The 17,389-nt window shown below is 36.3% G+C and overlaps 1 protein-coding gene and 1 pseudogene across 11 annotated transcripts in view; one reads left to right on the forward strand and one right to left on the reverse strand.

Annotated features, from left to right (window-relative positions):
• The first annotated feature begins 421 nt into the window (after window positions 1–421).
• The window catches only part of Odf2l (outer dense fiber of sperm tails 2-like), a 41,305-nt gene continuing 24,337 nt past the window's right edge, over window positions 422–17,389 (forward strand). Inside the window, exons 1-10 of one of the 11 annotated variants that reach the window (XM_013514563.1) lie at window positions 766–824; window positions 2,912–2,992; window positions 4,178–4,257; window positions 4,940–5,106; window positions 6,717–6,852; window positions 7,578–7,703; window positions 11,701–11,763; window positions 11,870–11,941; window positions 12,545–12,661; window positions 16,884–17,069. In XM_013514563.1, coding sequence (XP_013370017.1) covers window positions 4,255–4,257; window positions 4,940–5,106; window positions 6,717–6,852; window positions 7,578–7,703; window positions 11,701–11,763; window positions 11,870–11,941; window positions 12,545–12,661; window positions 16,884–17,069 — 870 coding nt within the window. In that variant the 5' untranslated portion in view covers window positions 766–824; window positions 2,912–2,992; window positions 4,178–4,254. The other 10 variants (XM_013514564.1, XM_013514565.1, XM_013514566.1 and 7 more) reach the window with 10 other exon arrangements.
• On the reverse strand, window positions 14,748–15,235 carry LOC102017996 (annotated as a pseudogene).

The raw sequence follows: 17,389 nt of genomic DNA on the forward strand, positions 1-17,389 counted from the left end.
CTCCCTCATTTAACAGAAAAAAAAAAAAAACAAACCCTAGGGCCCAAAGGCGGTCTTAGATTTCAAAAAAAGGCCACACACATTGAAAACGAGGTTTCTTTCAGTGCAATGGCCTTAGCTTTTTCAAATCCCCGTTTTAGAAAAACTAAAAGCAGAGCACTTCCAGACCTAGACAAAATTCGAAATTGGCCTTATTTCCCTTTCTGGTTAAGCTCAGTTAAGATTTTCAGCAACTACGCACAAGCGTTGCCCTTTTCATAAAACAAAAGCTTTGAGAAGCTCACCAAGGCAACAGGAGGGGCAGAGACAAAGCGCCCCTCCGGCACCGCCCCTTCACTCCGGCCAATAGCAGCGGAGGCGGCGCCGGCCCGCCGGAACTCGGGCCAATCGGCAGCGCCAGCTACGGACCGACGGAAGGGGCGGGGCGGCCGTTGCCACCGAAGCCACTAGCCGGTTACCAGTCCTCTGCTGGGCGCTACGCCTTCGTGGGCACTCGTCCATCGAGAGCAGTTCTAAGAATTTTCCTGCTTCTCACCTGGCGTGCCTTGCCTCCTTTCCTAGCCTTCCTCCCAACTCTAGAGCCCCCTGCGGCCCGCTCCTTCCTAGTTGACCCAGGGCTGGAGAGCACAGGTACGCTGGCCGGGCCGCCCGTTACTACAGCAGAACGCCAGCCGCGGACGCTCGTTCTCCTTGCGCCCAGCCGCGGCTGGCCAACGGCACGGTGACGCGATGACGTCATGGCGACGTGCTGATGTCATGGCGACGTGCTGATGCTGTAGAGGAGGTGGCTTGCGGCTTGGGGAGCTGAGTTCCAAATGGGGAAGGTTGGCTGCTGCGGGGCGGGTGCTGAGGGCTCGGCCTGAGAACTGAAAGTCTTCGGGCCCACCCTGGCTGGTCCCAGCACCTTTCAGCCTCGCGCTTTCCCCAGGGCAAAGAAGGCAGGACTTTTAACCCTGGGGAGAGTGTGGTCCCCGAGACCTTAGGGTAAATCTTATCGCGAGGTGGGCCTGTCCAGAACAAGAGACAGAGTATTCGTAATTCTTTCAGAACTTGTACTTTTTAAATTGTTCTGCTGGTTTTTACTCGCCCACCGAACTACCTGATCGTTGTCTAAGTGAGGTATATTCCGGGTAGCGCTGGGTCCTTCTCCAGAATTGTCAGTGGTGTCGAACCTGTGGCACGCGTGCCGAAGCGGGCACGCAGAGCCCCCTGTGCAGGCTCAGGAGCGTTGCTCCAGCATCGGAGCACCGGGAAACAGCGCACAGAGCGGGGGCATTGGCACTTTGCCATAAATAAATGGGGTTTGGGTTGGAATTTGGGCACTTGGAATCTAAAAGGTTCGCCGTCACTCTCTGGGTTCTTACTGAAGTCTCCCTTTTGGCACAGTGTCTTAGAAAGCTCTAGAGGCCGGCTTGCTTTCGCTCCCAGCTCTGTCATTGAGTCTTAGGTCACTTAAACTTCCTGGTTTTAGTTTCCTCATGTATAAAATGGGGACACTAATGGTCATTTTGGGGTTGTTGTAGTAAAGGAGATTAAGGAAACAGTGTCACATAGATGACACCAAATACAGAATACAAGGTGGTTAGTGTATGGTGCCTGTGGTTTATTGCAAATAACTATAACCAGGCTGGCTGTATTCATAAAGTCTATTTCATGGCGCACACCTGTAATCCCAACACTCGGGAAGCTGAGGCAGGAGGTTCGTTGCGAGTTCGAGACCAGCTTGGGCTACAAAGTGAGCTCAAGGCCAGCTTGAACTGCATAGTGAGACCCTGTCTCAAAAAAAGTCTGTTTCAAAGACAGTTCTGTATCATCGCATGGTCTGTGTGGTTTCAAATGTTTGAGGGTCTCGGAGTAGGTTTTTGTTAATTATGGTTAAAAGAACCAGTACAGAAGGCACTCTCCCTCAGTGGTTCTGGGGATTGAGCTCAGCCCGCCACCCCTCCCTCCTTCCCTCTCTCCCTCTCTTCTTCCCTTCATTCCCTTCTTTCTTCCTTTTGTCTTACCTTTCTTTTTGTAACTTGCATTCTGAGACAAAGTCCTGCTGCCCAGCCGCGCTCCATCTTTCTACTGGGTATCGCAGTGCCCCTACATCCAGCCTGTCTGCTTCTGCATTAAATTAGTATGATACTTTTCTGCTTGCAGTAAGAATATGATTGCGTTTATAATTTGTAACAGTTATTAATATCTTGCTTGTCTTTTTCTTCTGCTACTCCCACAGTTGATGTGTACTAAAGTTGAGGTTCCTGTATCTCAAGCGTCCCAAGATGTGAAAAAAAAGCTTTGTTTATATTATTTAGTATGCTTGCCTATAGAAATGAATGAGAATCAAAGAGATGAGCATAGTAAAAAGGTTAAAATGGCATCTGTCCATTGGGTGGGATTAATGATGCTTTTCCCCTGGGCTCTGTGTTAGTAGTTTTCAACTTACGGCAACCTTAATATGAGTTGCAAAAATTCTGCAAGTAATTAGGTTTTGAGCAATTCTCAGCACCTACAAGCAGGGTAAAAGCAATAAATAGAGGAGAGAACATAGGTTCAGAGCCCTTAATGGATATGATGACTATACTGCTTTTTTTTTTTTTTTTACTTATTCATCCCTTGATTCATCTTGGGGATTAAAAGAAAAATGGTTTTTATTTTAGAGTAAAAGCACAGCTGGTAGGTGCTGAGGATTTGACTATAAATCAGACATTCTTTCTTGAGAAGTACTTAAACGAATGGATGAAAGACAAATACTCTACCAGGTTGTCTCTTAGGGTGGTAACGATTGGAACTGAACAAACCCTTGATGAAGGCATAGTGATTTCTGTCACTTTTTAGCCTTTATGTTTGGCTATTCCTTTTTAGCCTTTATGTTTGGCTATTTATTTGATTTTTGTATATCAGTGTATTTTTAATTCTTTTAGAGATAAATAGCTGAAAATACTGTTATGCCCTAATAATAGATGTGACATATTTTCAGCATCCAAAGGATCATCTTGGGTTCTGTGTAAGTTATTTAGCTGTTCACTTTGGATTTCAGTTGCTGATATTGAAAAAACAGGAGTATTAGTTGGCCTGTGTATTAAATATTTGTCTCAGCAGGGTATAGAGCCATCAGACAAAAATAAATGCATTTTTACATATATTTTGGATCAGGTTTTTTTTTTTTTTTTTGTCAGACAGAAGAGTTTAGGTAGGCATTGAACTAACTTTGTAGCCCAGGCTGGCCTCAAATTTGCAGCAGTCCTCCTGCCTCAGCCTCCCAAGTGCTGAGACAACAGGTGTACGCCACCATACTCGGACTTGGGTTAGAATTGTTAATTCAATATTGTGAATAATTTTTCACCTATAATTTCATATCTACCTAATACTGAAAATCTTGAACTTAATGCATTTTAATACAGAAATACAAAATAAATTGTAACTGTAAAAATACCAAATACTTTAAACACAGCCTTTGATTTTTGTATAAACATAAAAGGAAATTAGGGAGACACATTTCCATATATTATTAGAATTCTGGAAACACAGCCTTAATGGTTACAAAAGGTCCAACTTACCATTTAAATGTGGAAAATTTTGAAGAAATTCATGAACATTTGTATTTTAAGAGTAACATCTCCAAGTTTGAATGAAAACAATTAGATTAGTAAAATTTGGAAGTACTGTCACTGTCTATTCATTATCACCACAAAGTATCCTACATTGAGCAGGAAATAGAAATAAATAAAAGTAATTTTGAAAGACACTTTCAAAAGAATATCCTATATTTGTAACTTTTATTGTCAAATACTTTGAAAAGTATGTGGAATTTCTGTGATTATAGGCATAAATAACATACACTGTAGGGTAAAACTTTGGACTGTGAGCATAATTCATTCCAGAAATATGCTTGTGATCCAAAGCACATGTCTATCAAAGTGAATTTCCCCAGAAGAATTAATGGAACCTCAGATGATTCATTCCACAACCCCCAAATACTCGTATAAAATTGATTACAATACTGTAATATGCTAGAAAGTAATAAAGAAAACACAAAATATAAAGAAAAATAAATTAACCCACACTTATCTTTAAAGACCTTAGTGGTTGGTGTAACAGAGTCGAGAGGAGGGTTATTGTGTCGGATGACTTTCACTAACAGAAGATTTGTTATCTATTGGTTCAATGGAATCTTTTTCTTTTCATGCAGCTTTAACAAGGATTTCATGGACATGTGACATTGTCATTAAACAGATTCATTGCTTGCACTACTACAGCTTCGTTTGGATGGTACTTTTCTACAGAATTTTGCACTGTTTCCCACATTGTACACATGTCCCTAATCTCATTTGAAGTGAGAGATTTCTCTGCCTTTTCCTCCTCTTCCTCTACAAATGAGATCACCATAACCTCTTACTTTTCCGGGCTGATCTCCCACAGTCCTGCAGGGAGAAAGGAGGTGAGGGAGGGAGGAGAACCACTGTCTCAGTTGTGACCATGTGAGGTTTGGCACATTGTTAATATTACAAAACATCTCTTGCTTATGAAGTTAAAATGTATTAGAAATGTTTGCTTGTTTTGCAGGACACTCACGGAACAAGTTACTCAAATCCAAACTTTTACTGTATTTCTTATTGGATGGTCCTAGTGGGACTGAGGACCATAGTTGGCCTATGGTTTATTTGTCTGTTTTCTAGTCCTACTGGTTGTGAATTTTACTGTAGTACTCTAAGACCTAGACTAGTAAAGACTTCTACACACTTATGTAGAAAATGGTGGGTCTTTTGGAAATTGGCGATCAGTGAGTGATAGTACTATGCAATTTTGATACTATTTTGAGTTAGTGTAACAATGAGTAGGAGCTATAATTTTTGTCTTTGAAATCTTTACATCACGTGAGGATCTTTATCTTATAAAGTAAAGACAGAAAAGAATCTACTGAAATAAGTTTAATAACTGAAATATTTCTTAGCTTTCAGCTTGTGTGGAGTTGTTGAAGCCACTTGTGAAGCCATTTACTGAATTTATGGAGAAACCAACAAATCATGGCAGTCAGTCTGAAGAACTCTTTGCCCATCTTAAAAGTACAACAGAGAAAGAACATTTACCACGGAGTGCCAGTGAAAATCAGCTCACCTGGTATTCTCATCATTATCGGGGGAAATCTAATCTGATTTTGGGGATTCATATATTGTCTCTAATGTACATTATGAATAAAATGTTGTATACTTTCAAAACTATTATTTTCAAATTTAAAATTCATTAAACTATTTACTGTGATACAACTGTACTGTGTTTTCCAGACATTCACTAGGTTTTTCAGTCTTAATGAAACCAATGAAAAATGATAACCAAATCCATTAAAATGTGTAAAGTAAGTCTTAACTAAGTAAATGGAAATATCAATAATATGAAATAGAGGAAATATAGGTAGTGAGTACTAATTCACTATCATTTGGTATATCGCTATATGATAAACACGTCATATTTTATTTCTTTAGAATGGGAAATACATTAGTTATTTACATACATCATTATTCCCCAAAATAACACTCTTAAAATATTTTATTTTCTGCCCATGATTTTTAATGAGGGATAGGTGTCATTTATCACCATAATCTTCTTTGGCCCTTTATGTTAAGCCAGTGAGACTCACTAACAGAATCTATGTTTGGACATAGCTGTACAATGCCATTATACTATGTTCTGTACAGAAGAGAAAAGCTGCCTACTAGAGCTACAGTGTGTTCATGTCCCTTGGAATTTTATTCATATTGAGAAAGTTCCTTTAAATATAGTTCTATAGTACATAGATTTTTCCATTCAAATAACTTACAATTACATAAAAGAAAAATAGAGTGAAACGAAGTACGGTATTTTCAAAAGTATACTCGAAAGTCAGACTCTTGAGCCCTGCCTCCTTTTTTTGCAGTGCTGGAGTTTGAACCTTGAATATTGTCAAATATTCCTCCTTCACTAACTCCTCTGATTTTTCTCTACCACTGTTTGTTCCTAGGGGTTAAAAAAGTGTTGCACCCCTGTTTCTGAGTTACTCTTCAAAGTTTTGAACCCCATTCTGTAAGTTTTGGGTGTTTGCAGATAGGTCAAGATGCCTTGTGTCTAGGGGCTTAGAGAGTCATCCTGAATCATTACACTTTCTTCCCCCAGTAGGGGAGAGGCCAGGTAAACACAAGCAAGAGTGCAGGTATTAGCACCCTTGTTTTGAGTGCTAAGGCACGTATTCCAGAGTCAAGTGTGAAGGATTTTGAGATATCTGGAAAGCCTGTAGTTTTTGTGTTCCACTTGTTTAGCTTATTCATTCTTTTGGAGGAAATTTTTGTGAAGGACAGTAGGTTTCATGCAAAGGTTTGAGAATAAGAACAAAGACATATACTTTTTAAAATTTGGAATAAGGGAAAAGGAGCAGAAGGAAAAAAAGACACATTCACATACTTAGTCTTATAAATTAGAGAGGGGATATTGAATAATTACTAAACAGCACAGTTAAGCACTACTCTTACGGCTTTTGTGGTTTACATAGCCTTACATTTTAAGAAAAATTACCTTTCCTTGTATAGAGAGTGTAAAAAAATTGTGGAAGTTAGGAAAAAGTTTGCACATTTTCTGTGATAATTCGTCATCATATTTTGTAGAGCAGCTTATAGAACTAATTGTTCCATATTAACATAAAAAGTGTAACTAATATGTAGTAGACTAAATTTAAATTTTACTTGTGCATATGTAATTAGCTTGAAGCAAGACATCCTAAAGGATGAAAAGACTGAATTGGAGGCAACACTAAAGGAAGCTGAGTTGGCGACCTGTTCTGTAGAATTACTTTTGCCATTATTTAAGAACACCATTGAAGAGACTGATTTTGCAAATGTGAGTATTTGATTCATGACATCTAATAAAATGAAAAGATAGAATGCACAGAATACATTAACTGAGATCTCATAAGTAGGTATGCTTACATGTGGGTATTCGATGCTTAAAAATGGTAATTCATCAGTGTTTTATTTATTCCTGTGTCATTAACTCCAGTTCTTTCCCTAAAGATACAGTAATCTCAGGCCTGCGCTAGGTGAGAAGCTCCACTGGACACTGTATGTTTGGCTTCTTGATTTCCCTGAGCTTTAACTAGAGTATCAGCTCTTCTCAAGGGTGAATTTACAAGTAAATCTTCTAAGAGATAAGATATTTTTCTTTTCTATCGTGCTATTTGGAAATAAAACTATTTTAAAGTTTTAACATGTTAAAGTTTCAGTTAGGGACAAAAAATAGTATCTTATAACTTTTATTAGAATAAATACTGTAATACTTTTGGAGTTTAAGTCCTTATTTGTGTTTTAATTTAATGCACTATGTAACAGATCCTCTCTACTATTACTGTTAAGTTTGGCACAGTTTACTATTATTATATGCAAAAGAATGGCTTTGTTGATGGGAAAAGTAATTTTTCAATGGTGATATTTAATTTAATTTTTTTAGAATTTTTGAGAGTTACTTATTTTCAAGGGTCTTATAAGATATTTCAGTTGGTAATATTTTAGAGCATTTTACCTAATACTGTGTTTTAAAATGTTTACCTGGCTCTTATACCTTGTCAGGCCAATGTTTCTGCATCGAATTTGAAGAGGATTTCTGAACAGAAGGAAATATTAACAAAAGAATTAAATACCTTTAAACATGTAAAATTAGCTTTGGAACGTCTTGGAAAGGCAGACTACAGACAAGTAAGGCAGCAGTGCTAAGCACTTAATTAATAACGATGTGTTTCACTTGAAGAATATATTATTTCTGTGGCTATAAAAATGAAGACAGTGATATATTTGAAATGGAAATAATTCTTTGAATTTGTGTTTGCAATGGTAGTCATGAAACTGACCCCTACTTTTAATGTTTCATAAATAGTTCTTGAAAACATGACACATTTTTATAGAAAACAGATTTTTCTTGGAAGCTAAGCAGGGCCGGGCCTGGTTAGTACTTAGATGAGAGAAAACAGATTTTTACTTCCTATCCAAAAGACTTGCGTTATTTATTATACTTCATTTAGCTACTTGCAATAAAATACATATTCTTAGAGTTTGTGGTCCTGCATAATTATATTTTATATACATATATTATTTTTAAGATTTAAAAAATTTGTTTGGTACATAAAAAATTTTACATATGACTAGGGTAGCATGTAATCTTTTGATACATGTGTACATTGTGTAATGTTTAAGCATATCTACCTCCTCAAACATTTATCTTTTTAATGAAAATTCAGAATCTTCTGGTTTTTGAAATACACAGTACATCATCACTATCTATAGTCACCCCTTGTGCCATAGCCCCCGGGAACTTACTACTGACTGTAATTTAGTACCCATTGACCAACCCTTTCCTTCTCTCTCCACTGCTCTCCCTGGCTGCTGGTAACTACTGTTCTACTCTCAGCTTCTATGAATGCAGCTATCCCTTGCTTATTTCACTTAACATCGTGGTCTTGCTGCTTCTATCAGGCTTTTATTAAGTTTTAGGGTTAGCTCATATTTCATTGTGTATATGTACCCATTTTCTTAATCCATTCGTCATTTCATGGACACAGAAAGTTTGTCTCCTTTTCTTGTGAGTAGTGCTACAGGAATCACAGGACTGCAGACTTTTCTTCAGCATGCTGATTTAATTCTCTTTGGATGTATACTGAACAGTAGGATTGCTAGGGTCACAAAAATGGTTCTGTTTTTACAATTGTGAGGAACCTCCAATATTGTTTATCAGAGTGGCTGTACTCATTCACATTCGTAGCAACAATGTACCAGATTTCCTCTTTTTCTACATCCTTGACAGCACTTGTCTTTATCTGTTTGATCATAGCCATTGTTACTGGGGTGAGGTGATATTCGTCCTGGTTTTAATTTGCATTTCCCTAGTTGGTAGTGGTATCGAGCATTTTTTCATGTACCAGTGGCCATTTGTGTATTTTCTGTAGCTCTATTTTTAAATATTTATTTATTCTTTTTTCCCCTGGATATCAGCCTCTTGCCAGAGCTATAGTTTGAAAATACTTTCTCTCTGTGGTCTTGTTTATTTCCTTCACTGTGTAGAAGCATTATATTTTTATATAATCTCACTTGTCTATTTTTGTTTCCTGTGATTTTGGGATCTTGTCTAAAAAAATCCTTCTTAATAGCAGTGTCCTAAGGTGTTATATATATCTCTATCTATCTATATAGATAGAGATACAGGTATATATTCCCTTTTTTTTCTTTTTGGGTAAAGGCTTTATGAAGATAAAATTCACATATCATATATTTCCCCCACTTTAAATATTAAATTATTGTTTTTTAGTATGTCACAGAGTTGTGCAGTTGTCACCACAATCAATTTTGGAGCATTTTCATCACTTTAAAATGAAATTCTGTATCTTCACCCCTAAAGGATCTCTAGGCAATCACTGTCTATTTCTGGCTCTGTATTTGCCTCTTCTGGATATTTTATATTAATTGAATCATGATACGTGGTTTTTCATGACGATATTCTTTCAGTTAGAATATTTTGAAGGTTCTTCCATGTTACAGCCTTATCTAGGACTTTATTCTTCTTTATTGCTGAATAATTTTCTACTTATGGGCATATGTACACTTTTACCTATGCACTCACCAGTTAATGGATATTGGGTTTATTGACGATAGAGTGTTAAATGCAAAAGTAATTTATTAAATATTTCTTCAACAAATAGGAATCTTAATGTTTTGGCAACTGTGAAAACAGCTGCTATGCACATTACTTTACAGCGCTGTAGTCTGGATATGTTTTCATTTCTTTGTATATTTACCCAGGAGTGGAATTGCTTGGCACACATGCTTCAGACATACTCACATATGCACACACTCATGCACACACACTTTCCCTTTAACTACCGAAGGGTTTCCTTGGGTCTGGAGCAGTGCTTCTCCACTTTGCCCTGCTCTGCACTGTGCGCACGCAGAGTCTAGTCTCAGCCCATCTTACCCAGCATAGCGCCGCAAAAGTGGAATGAGAGGATGCCACCTCACCAGTAGGAGACGCTGTTGCAGAGCCTCTCCTCCAACATACAAAAAAACTAAAGCCTGACCTCAGCGATGCAGGGATGAAGTATGGCAGTGATGGCCAACCTAGGGCACGGTGTTATTGCATTTCTCTCTTAAGACAAAAGGTGTTAACATAGAGTTGTTTGTTTTTGTTTTCTAAACTAAAACTTGGGTATTCAGGTTTAATCGCAGTGTTGACACTCTGCAATAGATAAGTGGGTTTTGGATTGCAGTTTGGCCCTAAAAGGTTCACCATCGCTGAAATGTGCTATGGTCAAGTAAGAGTATTTAAAAGAACAATTTAATACTGTTTGCTTCTTAACTATTTTTTCTCATTTGCCAAATAAAGAAATTACACAAGATCAAGATTCTTAACCTGAAGATCTTAATTTGAGGTCTATAAAACTTTTGAAATTTTATGTAAATTATAATGTAGTGATTAGAGATAATATCTCCATATCAATAATTTTTACTTCTTTTTGCTTATCACATCTTTTGAGTCTTAGTACAACTATACCTGACAAGATTAACCTGTAAGAAGCTGAAAAAAAATTTTTCTTTTGGTCTTCTTGAGACAAGGTCTCACTCTGCAGTTCAGGCTGGGCTTGAGCTCACTTGGTAGCCCAGGCTGGTCTCAAACTGGCAATGATCATCCTACCTCAGCCTCCCGAGTGCTGGGATTACAGGCAGATGCCACCACGCCCGGTTTGAAAAATGTTGAGTAACAAAATCTTGACTCCCTTTTGCCTCTTTATTATGATGGCATTTTCTCAGAATTGTAAAAATTATATAATATTAGATAACAGATTTATAATTAAAAAGTTATATGCCCATCAGAAATCTAAATAAACAAAAATGTAATAATTCTTTTGATGTCAATAGTCAGTGAAAAGTCACTATTAAGCTCTATTAAATTTATGTTGTATATACTTGTAGTCTTTTATTCTATTACTGTGTATGTGCTGTTTGTGTATATATATAATATATATTATCTTAGAAAAATGAGGTCATGCTATTCTCATTGTCTTATGACCTCACTTTTGTAGTTTACGTTGTCTTATCAGTATTTCCTTAACTACTAAATATTTCTTCAATAGAAAGGACTCTTAACTAAGCTCTGTGGACCCCATAGCCCTCTGAAATTGTGTGTAGAATTGTGCACTATGTGCATATATCTGTATTTTGGATTTAAAGGAACTTATAGTTTGATGTTCTTAAGTAGGAACCTGACCCTCAAAAATAAACAAACATTCCCCATGGTCTCATTTTAAATCGCTACATAGAATTCTGTTACTAACTTGCTGTCTTTCTTTGAGAAATTTCTTATTGCTAGAATTTAGGGTGTTTATCATTTTCGCCTATGTATAAAAGGTAGTATGTTGAAGTTCTTTTGTAATAGGGTTTTTGTGATTTTTAAATGTTGTTGGCCTACATTTTTAGTGGTTTTCTCTTGGAATTAATTCAATAAATGAACTGATTTCATAAGTCATGGCCAAGAAAGGATTTGGAACATTTAGACAAAAATATTTCTGATAGTAACTCTCTTAGGAGTCTGAACTGTATATAGTGGTCTCTATTAATTTTTTGAGTGGTGCTTATTCAACTTCCTGCTTCTTTTTTATATACAGAGGTGTAACTGTGGACACTGATTTATAACTTCCTTTCTTCACAGACAGGAGACAATTTACCCAGCATGTTGTTAAAGAATCTAACTGATAACGAAAGTGAAAACACTGTAAGTGATTCTTTACTTTCTGTCCATTCCTTCTGACTTTTTTTGCTGGTATGAAATTAGTCAATATTGTCTCAGATGGAAATTTCTTTTATGTTGTTTTCTGAAGAATCTTAAGAAGAAGGTACTTGAAAAGGAGAATTATATTCAGGAACTTTCTTGCTTGTTTCAGAATGAAAAGGTAAGCAAATTTTGAGCTTTTGAACTTAAGTCACCACATTTTCTTAATACAGACTCCCTCTTCCCTTATCCCATCCTGGTCCTATGTCCTTAGAAGTAAATGAAAGAAAGGAACAGGAAAGGCTTTTTGACAATTTAGTTTATTTGGAATATTTTATAAGCTTAATATTTCAAAGATAGCTTCATTTTTCTCAGCTTTTAAAAAGTTTTTTTTGGTTGTTTTTAGGGTTTTGTAGTTAAAAGTGTACTTGATATAAATCAGCACAATTTAAGAACACTTATAAAATTATATTGTGTTTCAATTTGGGAACAAATCAAAGAATTTTTGTGTTTGTAGGAGTATTTTAGACATACCTATAATTTTACTGAGTAGAGACTGAAAATTTTTTTTGCAAAAGATTATTATCAAGACGCATTAAATAAAATGTGGGGAGAAACGTCCTCCCTAGTTTTGTATAAAATAAGTTTGTGATAGGGCATTAGTTTGTGTAAAGTATTTTGCTTTTATAAGCCTTTGCAATTGTGATTGGAGTGTGGTAAAATTAAAAGTGTTGGTGGGAAATAGTAAATAACTTTTTTTCCCATTTTCTCTTCTCTCTTCTAGGCAAATGCTTTGAAAGCAAACCGTTTTTCTCAATCAGTAAAAGTAGTACATGAACGACTGCAACTCCAAATTAATAAAAAGGAAGCAGAAAATGATAAGTTAAAAGAATACATAAAGGTTATAAACTCTTATCCATTTTTATAGTTTTAGTGATAAAAATCCATGAAAAACTAGAAAGCTATTCCTGAATTGTGGAATATGGTGATTATAAAATAATTCAGTTTGAGCATTGCCATGGAAATCCATTTAAGGTAAACCTTAATGGTAAGAATTCTGGTCCTTCTAAAAATTTGGGCCCCAATCCAAATATAAAAATACTATCTCTTTTTAGTACCATTCTAGGAGAGATATGTAAAGATTGAATTATTTTAAACATCTCTCATGATGTCTATTGTACAAATTTGATAAAAAACAAAATATGAAGGAGAAAATAAAAACAATTTAAACCACTAAGATATCAAAACCATTGTTACCTTTTTGGTATGTATGATTCTAGTCTTTTTCCTCTATCTATCTATATATACATACATACATACATAACACAAAGCAGTCAATACATTTTTGTTAATTGTAAAAATTTAAAAATCAGATAACCTAGCTTGTAATTAGATAATTAAGTAATTCTTATGCATTTTTGTAAGTTAGTGGGATTATATACAATTACAATGTACAATGAAAGGAAAAATATACAATTAAAGTGCAACTATGGAGAAATTTTGGTTTACTATTCTCTTGGTGGGACTGTCACTTTAAGATAAGAATTTAAAGTTGCTATCATATATAACAACTGGATCTACCATTATTATTTTTGCCAAAGGAAAAGAAGCAGGGTTCTCTTCTTCAGAGAATTGTACAGATTTGCCCTATGGAGCCTAAGGACTTCTACTTAGACTTCTGTTTGTCTTTACACTCCTGAATGATAGCAGTTGGTCTGCAACCTGTAGTGTGTATTTCAGGGCTGTGCCACGGTTTATGTATTTTTTCTTTCAATGACAGAAGGCTTTTGCTCTTTACGAGGATACTAAGCAGGTTTGTGGATGGTGTAAATTTGTTCTGTATTCCCCCATATATTCTTTTTAAGTCTCTTCTCCCATCGATTCCCTGTGTCCATTACATTGTTGTCTTAGGACACTGCAGATGAAGTAGATAAGGCATTACAGTGCTCTGTATGGTAAATACAAGAGAATACAGTAACTGTGATCTAACATATGAAACAGTTATCTACCCCAAATTATCTTTTACAATTTTAATTTCCTCAAATAGCAGTTGGGAAGGTTTTAAAAATACTCATAAATTTAAAAATGAAATATTAAATGATTTTTAAAGGTAAGTGTTTAACTGTTATTTTTTATATCCCTGATAATTTAAAGAAAGGACGTCAAGCTAAAATCCAGACTTTGCCATGACATTTTCCTGTCTGATTTCTTTTTAAAAATGCAAATGTTAAGAAGTGATTAAAAGAAGTTGCCGTAGGTTGCTGAGTGTTCTACATTCCTCCTGTTCATGTACTTTTAAAACACTAATTGGGCTGGGGATAGAGCTTGGTGGTACAGTGCCTGCCTGGCAAGCGTGAGTTCCTGAGTTCAATTCCTGGAAATGGGTCTGGGGATTTAGCTCAGTGGCACAGCGCCTGCCTGGCAAGTGCAAGGCTGTAAGTTTGATTCCTGGTACCAGGAAAGGAATCCAAAAAAAAAAAAAAAACAATTCCTGGAAAAAAAAAAACACTAATCGGGGTTAGGATTTAGTTTTTTGATTTAGGTATGAGAACATTTCTTTTTTAAGAGTAAAAACAGGGAATTTAGTTTGGCAATATAAATATCAGTTTTTACTGTGTGAAGTTAGTTTGTTGTGTGTAGTCTTAAAAATTTACTTTGTAGTTCTCTGAAAACTGAACAAATTTGATTTTTACAATCTCTGTAATGTAGCAATTAGAGTTAGAATATTGTTTAACTTTAGAAAAGATAATGAATAATTTTCTCCATAATATACAGCAACCATGTAGTTCTGCAGTAGGAAAAAAGCCAATGATAGACTTAAAGTATGTCCATTCATTTGGCAAATGACTGAGGATTTTCTGTGAAACTAAGAAGATATTTTGATCGTTTCAGTACACTTCCTGATAGTTTGCTAAATTTAGGATATGATAAAAAGTGAGAAAATCCAGTTCTATGCTTGTCTTTTTTGGGAGGGGGCAGTGGTGGCTTTATGGGCCAGGTGGCTCCTTGAGGGGGATAAGGCGTGAAGAGTGGGTGGCCCGGATGCCAGGCCGGCCCTGCTTCACAGATTTGGAGGTGATGGAGAACTCGCCCAGGTAGTGGCCGATCATCTCAGGCTCCACCTGGGTGAAGGTCTTGCCATTGCAGACCTTGCCCACCATGCTGCCCACCATCTCAGGCAGGATGATCACGCCTCGAAGGTGTGTCTTCACCACTTGGGGCTTCTCCATGGGTGGTGCCTCCTTTTTGGCCTTGGGAAGGTGCTTCAGCAGCGGGTGCTGCTTCGCCGCAGGCATCGGGTCGGCTGCTGCCTCTGCCTTGCACTGTACAGCTGCGTCAGCTGTTCAGAGGACATGTCTAGCAGCTGGCCGAGGTCCACGCTGCGGTACGTAAACTTGCGGAAGGTTCGCTTTTTCTGCTCCACTTCCACCATCGTGCCAGGTCTTCGGAAAAGACCGCCCCTATAAGATTGTTTTATAAAAAAAATCTTTTTACTTAAACTATCAAACATGAAAGGATTTTTACTTACGTGTAGCATTTACTGTATTCATGGTACAATGATGACACCCGGTGGCTTGTAAGAGGAATGACAGTTATATTTTCTGTGCAGTGGTCTTTTCTCTTGTGTAGAGACTTGCTGTCCTGTTCTTGTTTTTCCCCCAGCTACTCAGTGCAATCTTTCATAAGACTTTTAGTTTACTTTAAATTTTTTTTTCAGTACTGGGGAGTGAACCTGTGCTTAGCAAGCGTTGTACCACTGAGCTACACACCCACCGCTTTTTAAATTTTTATTTTGAGACAGGTCTCACAAGCCTTCGTGGAACGTGCAGTTCTCTTGCCTCAGCCTCCTCAGCAGCTGGGATTACAGGCATGCAATATTTTAAAGACAGCTTAAGAATGTGCTTTTACTTCTATTAGTTTACCCAGTCACCTTTCAAAAAGAGATCAAAGCTAAATCCAAAAATGTGCTTTGTTAGTGACAGTTAAGACGTCTGGTTTTTGTGATACAGAATTGAAAAGCCCCGTCTTTTCTGTGACTCCTTTGAAATTTTTTTTACTAAAATGACTGTCTGGGGCATAAAAGACTAGAACCCAAATTCTGTAATAATTTCACATTCTTTTCAGTATTACATATCCTCAAAAATGTAAAAGCATTAAAATTTTGTCTTTAACATTTACATATATAATACCCAGATACTTTCAATACAAAAATCTTAAAATAATTTAAAATAAAAACATGAAAGCTGTCACACTAAGTCAGATCCATTATCCCCCTAGAGTAATAAGATTCTTTCATTATGTTACCAAGAAATACATCAGAGATGATCATGCCGGTTAACGTAATCACACTCAACTAGTAAGAGCCTGTCCTCAGTGATGTTTTTACCTTTACTGATATTATACATACAATAGTCACTGATTTACCTAAACATGTGTTTAGTGTTGGAGTCAATCATTACCTCCAAAAATGTACCACTCATTGAGTAAAATAGTGCTTTTATTGTCCTTAATGTAACTTTATTCCAGTGTCTGGGCATGCTCCTTAATTTGAGTAAATTAAAATTTGGTAAGTCTATGTTCATCTCATTTTTACCCTTCATAATTTTGATCATATCTTCCTTAAGCTTTTATCTTTCCCAATAAAAAATACTAATGTATTTGAGGATTAAGCTTTTATCATTGAAACTAAAGAGTACTAGTATATTTTGGGAGCTACCAGTTCGTTCTGAACTCTGCATGCCTCTTATTTGGATAATTTCCAGATCAATTTTTAAATTAGTTTTTAAAACTATTTCTATGTGTCATTCTAGATATGAAGTTAAAGATGTCCTAATAAATCACAGAAATTTTAAAGAAGATAGTATTTATATCATAGCCACCAATATTAGTCTATTTAATAAGGTAGCATTAGTTTTATGTAAATTTCAATATTTTAAAATTATAATTTTTATAACTGGTTACAAAGAAACATGGCTGAAATCATCTTTCTTCACATTTTTTTCTTTTATTCATCTTAGGACTAGCTGTTTCGATAAGATCTGTGCAGATGATATACATGTTTTTATGATGTTTATGCAAACATTGGCTTTCTGAAATAATTAAATTGTTAATATTTTTTTTAGAGCTTAGAAACCAAAATAGCCAAATGGAACTTGCAGTTGAGAACAAATAAGCATGAGGCTGCAGCCATGCAAGAAGCAAGTAAGCAAAAGGTTATAGCTCTGAAAAAGGCGTCCAAAATCTACAAACACAGATTCGAACATTTTACAGGAGATGCTGAGCACCTCACCTCCCAAATTAGGGATCAGGTAAGTACGTGTATACGTTCGTTTTCAAAGATGTACTTTGTGTGTGTACTTAGTTTACGTTGTTAATGCCATGATGCTTAATATAATAATTTTAGTCTTCTAATGCTGTTGATACTAGAAAAACTTTACTCATATTTTTTGCCTCAGTCTTTTATTTTGCAATAATAAAAATACAAAATTTATTGAATTATATCAACTTTTCCTTGGGAGCTTTAGTGAAAGGAAATGTTAATTGTATCTCTCTCTCTCTCTCACACACACACACACACACACACACACACACACACACAGAACTTGTAAGGCCAAATAAGGGTAACCCT

The sequence above is a fragment of the Chinchilla lanigera genome, unplaced genomic scaffold, assembly GCF_000276665.1.
Source record: "Chinchilla lanigera isolate Chin_1 unplaced genomic scaffold, ChiLan1.0 scaffold00022, whole genome shotgun sequence".
Classification (NCBI taxonomy): Eukaryota; Metazoa; Chordata; class Mammalia; order Rodentia; family Chinchillidae; genus Chinchilla; species Chinchilla lanigera.